At 36.6% G+C, this 11770-nt stretch overlaps 1 protein-coding gene across 3 annotated transcripts; it reads right to left on the bottom strand.

Annotated features, from left to right (window-relative positions):
- Positions 1–730: 730 nt before the first annotated feature.
- Positions 731–11503, bottom strand: acsm3 (acyl-CoA synthetase medium chain family member 3). 3 transcript variants are annotated; one of them, XM_058418097.1, is made up of 13 exons: positions 11054–11501; positions 9994–10204; positions 8425–8632; positions 8093–8236; positions 7740–7896; positions 7372–7451; positions 6431–6554; positions 4958–5038; positions 4703–4804; positions 3014–3141; positions 2093–2192; positions 1712–1831; positions 731–1044 (listed from the first exon to the last, which is right to left on the bottom strand). In XM_058418097.1, exons 1-13 carry the CDS (start codon positions 11285–11287, stop codon positions 958–960), a joined length of 1776 nt encoding a protein of 591 aa, XP_058274080.1. In that variant the 5' UTR covers positions 11288–11501; the 3' UTR covers positions 731–957. The 3 variants fall into 3 exon arrangements, with proteins under 3 accessions (XP_058274080.1, XP_058274082.1, XP_058274083.1); XM_058418099.1 differs by lacking the exon at positions 1712–1831 and having other exon boundaries at positions 11054–11503; XM_058418100.1 differs by lacking the exons at positions 1712–1831; positions 2093–2192 and having other exon boundaries at positions 11054–11503.
- Between the last annotated feature and the right edge of the window lie 267 nt (positions 11504–11770).

Raw genomic sequence — 11770 nt, 5'->3', positions numbered from 1 at the left:
TAGTAATTAGGAAATGATGAGTGAGAGTGTGTGTAACTGGTTCTGACTGCAAGGCAACACTGACCAGAATAAGGTGATTACTAATGATGACTAAAAGATTGAATAAAGCAAATTTAAAGCTATTACACTCGGCATGAATGATTTATAGAGATTTTAATTTCTTTACTTGGTACAAGGAAATATGTTTTTATTTTTTTGTCTGTGGTTATCACAAATATACTGCAGATGAAAAAATATTTCTTTAATGCAGTTTAGGAGTACACATATCTTATTTAATAAAGCAAAGTATTACTTTGATTAAAATATTTATACCTGAATGAATTTATAGTTTGTCCTTATGTTTGAAACAGATTGTGATTAAAATTCAGACATCCAGGTTGATTCCTGTCCAGACGACACATGGCCTTAATCACTTGAACCTGAACTGGAATTAAAACTTATGTTCATTAGGGCACTTTAATAAAGGACATTGTGTGTCACAGTATGTTAAAAAATTATGTTGGGTATCCTATATTTACTGGTATCTTGTCCTAGGTCTGTGGATTATACGTTTTGAATTTGAAGCGTAAGCTTCAAAATTTATTTATTTTTTTTTTACATTTCACTTTATCTATTTTATTTCACTTACATTCCAGTACACGTTCTTTTATTTCTTTTCAGCGCTAAGTGTCCTGTGTTCTTTTGTGTTGTCTTTATTGTATTTATTGTCTTTTTTGCACTGTCTTGTCTATGCTCTGTTTGCACCTAGCTGCACACTGTGCACTTTACGTGGCTAAGACAAACTTCTGTCCTAGCTCTGTGGTGTTGTTTGTTGTTTAGTATTGAACTTGTTGTATGTTTATGTAGCACCAGGTCCTGGAGAAACGTTGTTTCATTTCACTATGTACTGCGCCAGCTATATGTGGTTGAAATGACAATAAAAGCTTCTTGAATCTTGAATCTTGTAAGCTATGATAGTTAGGGCAGACTCCATTCCTTCTTCCTCAGTTCCACTCTCCGGATTTTACCACTCACTGTCTTGGGAAGCTGGTTCACAATCTCAATCTATCATGAAATAGAAATTTCAATTAGAAAAACAGACAAAAATCTAAATGTAAATTCATTTACTTGAGTAGAGCAGTGGCCTGAGATGTATATTCTGCAAGGCTCACAATGGAGTTAATGGCAAGACAATAAGTCATGGTGGAGTAAATGGCAAGACTAATGTATTTGTATATCATAATTCATACACTGAGGCCACTCAGAATGCTTCACAATGACAGAGCTAAATATTTCAAGGCAACTAGTGATAAGACTGTAAGCACAATGTAATCGCAATAAGTACAAAAAATAGATAAATAGTAAGATAAATATTAAGGTAAAATAAGCTTAAAATAAAATAAAATAAAATAAAACAATAAATGCACTCTATTAGTACTTATTTTCTACGTAATCTTTAAAATGGTTAAGTTTGGATGGAGCTTGGGTCTTCTGGAGGATGGTCTATGTAGAATAAAAATACATGCAGCTTCTCCCTCATTTTCTTTGCAAAACGCACTTTTTGACAAATATGTTTTTCAACAAAGCACAGTATACACCAGCAGAATGTAACTTCCATGCTCAAAGAGCTTCATTTTGCAAACACACCAGCTTTGTCAGTCTTTTATGTATTTATTTGTTTATGTACTGATTGTGTGTTGTGTTGTTGAGTTGTGTTGTGTTGGGTGTGTACCTTGCGGGGGTATTTATATGGAGCTGTGACCTTTTTCACATGTGTCTGCAGTTCCCTGATTAGTTCATTTTGGTCTCTGTGTTTATATTCTGAAGTTAGCACAACAAATGCCTTCACTACCTGAATGACAGAAAGAAAGGAAAGGAGAGATAGAGGGCTATAAAAAGAGCTACAAAACTATAAAATCCAGGATTTTATAGTATTACTGGTAAAAGATCCCAATGCAAAACATAATTTTACGGTTCACACTTTCATATAAACTGTATTTGATTTCATGTCTACTTTCTTGTCTCACACTGGAAGCCTGTGACGTAAAGAATCAATAAAAAATAACATCCATACAAAATAAGTGATTGAAGCAGGCTGTTTTCAGTGCATTACCTCTCCTCTGACTGGGTCAGGACTGCTGACCACAGCTGACTCAGCCACAGCCTCATGTTCTATTAAAGCATTCTCTACCTCAAATGGGCCAATACGATATCTGAGAAGAAGCCAAAAGAGAATCAAAAGAGAACTGAGAACCCCTTTCCTGTTAATTTCACTGTAAGCTATTTTACAGCAGACTTTCATTTGAATTAATGAACAATAACTTGGAAGCTTAAGAAGTTAAGAGATGTATAATTTACATCAGCCTATAGTGATTCCTGATTCCTGTCAGTTTCGTACAAGGCAAGGCTTTAAAAAAATAAAAAAATCTGTTCTGATAAAAGAACAGTAATCCAAACTATAAAATAATATTAACATATGATCTGATATCTGTTTTAACTAAATGTATTTTTAAAATATGTAATAAAATATTACTAAAGCCCCACGGTACCTCAACAATATTTTGTCCATTATTATCCACCATGCCTTCATTTAGAAGGTGCAGGTTCTTTATTAGTACCTAGAATAATGAATGCTACAGCAGGGGACAATTTTTTTAAGACTGGTTCAAGGTGTCTTCCAAAAGCTTTAGTCTCAGAATGCCAATCAATCAAAACTGAGTAAATATATTTAATTCTATTTTGATTTAATGCTATTTCTATCTGCTATATTTAGCCTCCTGGTGGTCCAGCGGCAGGACTCTCCCAAGCCTGGATTAAATGGCAGGGTTGCACAAGGGCATCTGGCATGAAACCAGTACCAAAGCGAAATGCAGACTAAATGATCCGCTGTGGCGACCCCAAAACAGGGAGCAGCCGAAAGAACAACAACATTGTATCTGTTATATTTAATGATACATTAAAATCTGAGAGGAGAATGAAGGGAAAAATCTCACAGGGGAAAGTATGAAGTCATCTTTTTTGTCACCACTCTTACCCTGCAGACAGTATGACATCATCACCTCTGCCAACAAACCACAGATATCCATCCTCGTCCATTATCCCTCTATCACCTGTGAGGTAGAAATCTCCACAGAAACACTCTGCTGTTTTCTCCGGCTCTCCCTACAGACAGTATGGGAAATATCAGAACTGTAAAAAAATATATAAATAAAATAAAATAAAAAAATAACCAAAAGTTGTTTTAAACTGCTCATTTTAACAAAGAGGTCATATTTCTGTCACCTATTTTGTGTAAGCAACCAAGAAGTCATAAAGTGTGTCATCTGTTGGGAAGAGTACAAATGTAGACCAGTTTGAGAAACAAACTGAAGTAAAGCTCTTTAGGCATAATGTGTGCTTCTATTGCAAACGGTGTGTCAGTTTGCATGTATTTAGTTTTTGCACACTTAATTTTGTTAGAAAAAATTATTTAAACCAATAAACCTGAATAAAACGTATCCTTTTTCTACAAATTTATTTTAGAAAATCAAACTAAAAACTGATTTAGATAAGTATAAAGACCCTTTAATCAATTTTTTGTGCAATCACTTTTGGCGGCTTGTTACTTCTTGAGTACATGACTACAAGCTTTGCACACTTGGATTTGGACAGTTTCTCCCATTCATCCTTGTAGATCCTCTCATATTTAATCACACTGGTTCAGGAGTATCTGTCTAATGCCATCTGCAGGTCTTTCCACAGATGTTCTACAGAGTTTTGACTACAGCCACTCAAGTCTAAGCTCTAAAGTCTAAAGGTTTTCTTCAAGAACCTCAATGTATTTGGCTGCAGTCTTCCTTCCTTCAATTCTGGTATTCCAGACCTCCTGTTACATACTCACACGGCATGATACTGCCACCACCATGCTTTACTGTAGGGATGGTTTTAGCCAGTTAATGAGTGTTACCATTTTTTTTTGACAGATATCGTGCTTAGACTTTATTCAAAAACATTAAAGTATGTATTGGGGTTTTTTTTTGCTCTCAGAATCAGAGTCTTTTCCTCAGGAGTGGTTTCCATTTAGCCATAATACCATAACAGCCTGTTGGTAGAGCATTTCTGAGATGGGTGGTCTCCTGGAAGATTCTCACATCTGAGTGGAGAAGATCTGTTAGTGTTAGAGTGGCCATTGGATTCCTGGTCACTGCTGTGACCAAGGCCCCTCTAGCCCAGTGAATCCTAGAGAAATTACATTATATTCAAAGCAAACAGAATGCAACTGAGCTTGATTTGGAGAGTCTTAGTCAAGGGTATGAATAAATCTACTAAATGAGTTTTGTTTTTAAACATATTTACCCTTTGTCATTATGAATATTATCAATATTTTGTGTACATTAATGGACATTTAACCAATTTTAAATTAACTGTATAACACAATAAAGTGTGCAAAAACTGAAGGGATCTGGATATTTTCTGAACTCAGTGTACAGTTCGAGAGTGAATTTATTGCAGCTTAAATCACCAGTGCTTTGGATATATCTGTTCTGGCCATTTGCTGAAATGACACAATATGGACACCAACTGATATCTATTCAGATTACAAATGTGCTCAAAAATGTAATTAATAATGAATTTGTCAGATAAAGATTTTAAATATGGCTGTCAACAGAAGACACTTTCTCAGTATTTTTACCCAGCAAGACAAAACAGAATTTTTCCCCCTGTCAAAACAGAAAGTAGATACCAAGTACTCAGTGAAGAGAGAGAATGGTCTATCTGGTTTCACTCTGATTGCCAGATTTCCTTCTGTTCCTCGAGCAACAATATTTCCTTCTTCATTTATAACCTACGACCACCACATAAATCAGAACAAAGGGGGTTATAAATGCAATACAACTGCCCATCTAATTCATACATGTATATTAATTTCACAAATCAGACACAATAACATTATCTGAATAAAAATGATTAAAGCTACTTGTGTGGAAATTATAATTACCTGCACATCATAAGCTGGTGATGCTTTGCCAAAGGAACCAGGTCTAATTTCCATACCTTTGAATGTTCCAGCAATCAATACCTGAAAAATGACCAAAAAGACATCCTCAGATTTTATAGATACAAGAGACCCAACTCTGTTTCTGCTAATCTGTCATCTGGTAGAATTAGGTCCAAACCAGTTCTGATTTAATTCTGCTTTATGAAAACAAAGGATAATGTTTTTCTGTAGCTACTTTAATGACCGTTTACAGGGCATTTCATAACATTTACATTGGCACAGGCACATCCTGCTATCTGTAGGCAAATAAAATCCAATTTGTTTGTGTGTGTGAAGAGAGTGTTATCCTTTTTTCGTAACATACAGACTGACAAACAACAGTGACCCAGCCAAATCATCCAATACCCACACAACATTAAATTAGCAAAGCACACAAATATAATTAAAGCAAAGCAAAATCTGGCTCAAACTTCACATCTTGTTATCTCAATAAGATCATTTGTTAACTTTTATCTCCATTCATACTGAAGCAGGTAGCAACTGCTGACACTATACACCATTCATAAATCAGTACTTCATTTTATCTAAAAATATGTCTGATACAGCAAATATTTTATTTTATATTCATTGAAGTAGGTGCTTTGATTTGTTCAGCTGTGTGCTGCATTTGGTTTGTGTTTATTGGTTCGCTTTAGGCAGTGGGAGGGTTCTGAAGGGCCGTCAGGTGATATTTGCTATCATGGTTGATATAAGATAACATGTCTTAGTATTAACACAAAGACAAGCAGAGTAATATAGGCAGTGATATTGTACCAGTGCTGTTGTACTTAATATCAGCACTCATTACAACAGCAAACACTAAAACAGTGGACTGGAACTCTTTTAGATTATAAATTGTCTTTGAACACCTGACCATCACAGCCACATGTGCATTAACATGAAGTTGGTCCCAGCCTTTGCTGATATAATAACCTCCACTCTTCTAGGAAGGCTTTCCATTAAATTTTAGAGTGGGGCTGTGGGGATTTGCCATGTCACTCCTGTGAACACCTTTCGACTGAACTGGAACACTGACTACACACCAGGCCTCCTCACCGGACATCAATTCCTCATAAATGCTCTTGTGGCTGAATAATGAAACCCCACCACCATGATCCAAACTGGTGGAAAGCCTTACCAGACGAATAGAGGTTAATGTAACAGCAAAGGGGAGAATAAACCTGTAATAAAATATTCAGCAAGCACATGAGTGTGATTGTTCAAGTGTCCACATACTGTTGGCAATATAGTGTATTTAAACACCATTTAGTACTGTCAAAAATTCATATTATTTATTCATCATATGAATTGTTACAATAATTCTGGAACTGACTGTAATTATTGCTTGCGTCTGTTTGCTTGTACTGTAAAAGTACTCTCAGAAAAGCATTTCATTACAACAGCGATAGTGAAACATTTTCCTCATTCACTCACAGTCTCAGTCTGCCCATATCCCTCGTAGATATCAAGGCCTGTGAGCTCTCTCCATTTACTCATCACCTCAGGGTTAATGGGCTCTCCTGCACACAGGCAGTGCTCCAAAGAATGAAACTGGAACCTGTCACACACACAGCACTCTAGTCTAGTCCAATCAGTACAGCCTGATTCTGGTCACTGCTACACAGCACAGACTGGCAGTTTCAATTAATTTAAGTAGATAAAGTATTCAGGGTTAATCAAGCCAAAACATGGTATTAGAGTTACCCTAATTGCATTAAAATAAGACAATGCTTTGGCTAGACTAGCTCTCTTTGGTCATGCCAATAAAGCTACACTAGCTTGAAATGAAGTGATTCATTGGATGCTTCGGATAGAACCTATTTGCTGTGTCTTCTCTACTTTGCACACTTTTTGCAGTTTCATTGTGCTGAGACTTGATTAATCTTATATGGTCCTCTGAGGCCGAGGGAAAACCCTTGTCTAATGTATACACAGTCTGTTGTACTGTTAAACATAACTGAAAGTATAAAATAAAACCAAGCTGTTTCCTCCCTAATCTAAAACAAAACCCAGCACCAATCTTTGTCAGGTAAGGACACCACTAGGGTGTTGACAGAGGTCCTGTAGCTCGAGTTTGTGTTGCCTATTTCAGTGTTTCACCTGCTATTCTGTATAATCCCTCCAGGCCTTTTGTGCCATTAAAGTCTGGTAATTTTGCCACCCCAGTGTTCCTGCAATTCACACATAAACTTGGTGCTATGTACACCGCACCTTGGAGAGTGATGGTGTCAGTTAAGGTCAGCACAAATAGCCACCACAGTGTCTGGCCAATAAGATTACATTCAATCAGACAGACAACCTACTGAGACTGTAAAACAAGGTGTTGATATGACTTATGGTGAGAAATCTGAGGGAAAATTTGGTTGATGTATCACCTGGATGGATCCTCCTGTACTAACATCCGATAAGCTGTTGGTGCAGTACAGAAAGTGCTGATGGGATATTTGCAGAGAGTCTGAAACACAAAGACAATAGTGAAAATATACATTAAAATAGTGGTGTGTGTGTTTTGGCAATTAAACTAACATTGGGTGTTTTGGTTTGACATTTTTACAATATAATAACCTAACAGTAACACAGTTTCATAATATCATGCACACGAAACCCTAACAATCCTAACCAAGTTTATAGAATGCCTAAAACAGGGGAGGAAGGAACTGGTTCTATTATCAGACAAAAATAAGTATCTATTATAAATGCACGTGTTGCTTAAAACTATCATTCTCATTTATTCTAAACACACCTTGAGGACAGTGTTAGTGTCAAAGCGTGGCATATGGTGTATGAACACACATGCTCCCTGGATCCATGGAGCAAATACACTGCTCCATGCAGATTTAGCCCAGCCTGTATCTGAGGTGTTCCAAAACACATCATCATGAGTAAGATCTAACCAGTACCTGCATCAAGACGAACATAGACACATATGAAGTTCCACATAAAAATAGCATTCATATATCTGACACCAATAAATGATAATTATGATACTTAGTGTTACGGTATTTTAGTGTTTTCTCAGTTCAAACCCAATTCAAATCAGGTCACAGTCTGGATTTAATGTCACCTCCTGCAATTTTATCTCACACACACACACACCTTCCATTGACGGTGAGTCCTAGGCCATAGCTACAGTGGCTGTGAACTGTCATTTTTGGAGCCCCAGTGGTTCCACTGGTGAAGAAGATGGTCATAGTTTCATCACTACGTGTGTTCACACACACATGTTCAGCAGAAGCACTCCTGCAGATCATAAAGATGGCGTGACTTCTTACATCTCTAAAAGAACATGTTCTAGCCTTCACTCTCATATATTGGTATTCATTGGATATACACCAAAATATATGGTATACATATAAAAAAAAATATAGTATATACCATTATATATAAATTCTATAGAGTAAAGTAGATGAAATAATCCACACTCTCACCTCATGACTGCTGTAAGGTTGCCCCAGCCTGGCCTCTCCTTGTTGGAAAGCAGAAGCTTAGAGGTCAATGTGGGACACTGTGGAGTCACAGCGTCCATTAGTGGCGCCATGCTCTCATCTGTGATCAGACACTTTGCTTGGGAAACCTGCAGACGATGCAGGATGTCTCTGGCTGTAAGCTGGGATGTTCCAGGGATCAGAACTATACCTGTCGGGGAACAGAGAGTGTGTGTGGATCTGAAAAATTCACTGTAGGATTCAGATGACAAAACCTGTCCGACTTAGTCCCAGGGGTGGCAGGGGGTCGGAAAGGCACTCCTGATGATGCTAGATACATTTTTTTTATTCTGGTTAATTTCAACACAGAAAAATTGGAAATCCATTAAGTCTTATCACTTACTGGCACATACTGAGTCACTCATGTTTTTTTATTTGCTTGTTTTGAATACATTTAAAAGATATGCACAGAAAATAAATTATAAGCTCATTGAAGAATAACTCACCACTTTCATTTTAAACTTCATACATGGAAATAGCTTTTTTTTCTGTCAAGCTAAAATATAGTACTTTATTATACATACTGTATGTTTATAATAATCTGACAGTCCAATACAGACAAGCTGTGTGAAGCTCTGGCATCTAATAAATCAATGAATTCCTGCTTGGTGTGAATTGAAAGAATGAATACTGTGCTTGACCTGCAAAAATAATTCAGTTACTGCATTTTCATTTCGGCTTTCGGCACAAACTGCTTTAACCAAACTGCATGTAAATCCCTTTTTTCTCTGGTTTTTCTCCCCCCTCCCCCCAACACTTCTGGTCGCTAAAACAACACATTCATGTGGCCTGATTTTGGAAGATGTGTCACTTTTGTCAGGTAGATGATTGTCAGGTGTCAGACTAGCACACAAACGTGTTTTCGACAGAATAAGAATGAACGGCCCTGTTCCCTAGACGAGATCATGTCAAAGTCCTCGGTTCATGTCTAAACCTAATCCCCGTAGAATGTGGAAGTAATGAAACATTAATTTTGTTTAAGATCAGAAATGACAAAAAAAAGGTACAATACGGCTCAAGTTCATCTTTTTGTTACATTTGTTTATGAAAGTCACATTTTTTGATATTTATTGAAACTCTACTCTTAATAACATGTACTGCTGAAGATCAGAGACCTCAAACGTCAGGTCAATGAATTCTGTGCATTACCCAGAGTTTGTATTTAACTAGCTGACATTAAGTTATTATTTCATGTTAGCTAACACTTGTAGCACTTACGTTAGCTTAACACTAGTCATTTATGTTCTAGGTAACCAACACACGAGACAAGCACAAACTTCCACTTTTTGGGTTTTAGCCCAACACAGTGCATTACTTTTTACTTATGTTAGTCACTGTAATAGTAGCAAATTGCACGTGTTACATTTCAATTACTTTAATGTTCTCGCGCTTATTCGTTTTGGAATATCTTTGGGATTCATTACATTTTTCTGGACGTTTTAGCAGAGCCAGTGTGATGGTCTATGACTCGTGTGATATTCCGCATGCAGACATGATTGGGAGTGTGATTACCTGTTCTGATGCAGGCAATATTGACCAGCCACCACTCTGGGACTCTTGGCAGGATGAGAAGGACTCGATCTCCTCTTACCAAACGGCATTCATCAATCAAAACATTAGCTAGTTTTTTAGAGTAGAAGCCCAGCTCCTCAAAACTCCACCTGATCTCTTCATTCCGATCATTAACCCACCACAGAGCAGGCCAAGACGACTTCCCACCTGCCTAAACAACAGAAATGATTCAGCTTGCATTAATACAGCCGGAAAGGTGATATGCAACATGTACCAGTCATAAAGAAATGGATGGTTTAATCATTGTACACTCCAACATCATGGTATTCCCTGGTATTATTATTATTATTATTATTATTATTATTATTATTATTAATACAATGTCACAGTAGTTATCTTATGCCGTCATTATTGTTCTTATTGTTCTTCTTCTTCTTATTATTATTATTACAATGTCATAGTAGTTATTTATGCCATCATTATTATTATTATTAACACAATGTCACACTATTTATTTTATGCCGTCATTATTGTTATTATTATTATTATTGTTATTATTATTATTATTACAATGTCATAGTAGTTATTTATGCCATCATTATTATTATTATTATTAACACAATGTCACACTAGTTATTTTATGCCGTCATTATTGTTATTATTGTTATTATTATTGTTATTATTAATATTATTATTAACACAATGTCAAACTAGTTATTTTATGCCGTCATTATTGTTATTATTGTTATTATTATTGTTATTATTAATATTATTATTAACACAATGTCACACTAGTTATTTTATGACATCATCATTATTATTATTATTATTATTATTATTATTCATGTAAAAAGGAGCACATGGTCTCAGATTTTTAGGTTTAATCAAGCAAAGGAGAATTACATTGAATAATAAACAAAATTATGATTATTCTGTAGGGATGCAGTTACAGTTAGCTCTCTGTGTTAACTGATATAATGACTTAGTTATCAGTTCGCTATTCGCCCTGGATTTCAATCATTATTAAACAAACGAGGGGGGAAAACTTTAGTAACAGTACCTTTTCTTTAGTTTCCCAAACTTCAAGCACATGTTTAGCGAAGTTGAAGAGTGGAGGAATGTGCGGTTTGGGTTCATGGAGCAGACTGTGGTAGTCGGTGAAGTTTTTGGGGCTTGTTGTTTTGGATCTCTGAGCCTGCAGCCATTGTGTTCCGCTCTGTGTGTTTATCTCCAAGCAGCTCCGCTTAGACGCATGCGTTAAAGACCCTCGGTACCGAGCAGCAAGCAAATACATTATTTATAACCTTCACACGCGGACACCGCTGTAATAAAACACAGCTCTGACAGAGAACAGCAGGAGGAGGAGGTGGGCGTGGTTCACTCTGTTTCCTCACTCAATCTACAAGTACGTAAAACTGTACGGATCTTTAAGAAAACGTTTTAACGAGATCTCACTTCCTTCTAATAAAGTTTCTCGCGATAATGAGTCTTTACCTGTTGGTCTGAGAGGTTCAGGGAGAGGGGCGTTACCACTCGCGACCCCTCAGCCAATCACAAGCCCGGAGATTCAGGGCGGTCCAATGCACAAGAATTTGTAAAACTCTTGAGATTACAGGAAAACTTCAGCTCAAAACACAGCAACCAAGAGGCTGCTTAGGGCTCCGTGGCCACCAGGGGGCCCCCAAGAGTACATGAAATTACATCGTTTTCTTTTTTTTATATATAATGTCAATGGACAATGGTTATTATGCAAAATGACAATAATTAGTTATAATTA

Source organism: Hemibagrus wyckioides, linkage group LG20 (genome assembly GCF_019097595.1).
Source record: "Hemibagrus wyckioides isolate EC202008001 linkage group LG20, SWU_Hwy_1.0, whole genome shotgun sequence".
Lineage (NCBI taxonomy): Eukaryota > Metazoa > Chordata > Actinopteri > Siluriformes > Bagridae > Hemibagrus > Hemibagrus wyckioides.
The sequence above is the reverse complement of the archived record's forward strand: the minus strand, read 5'-3'. Positions and strand labels throughout refer to the sequence as shown.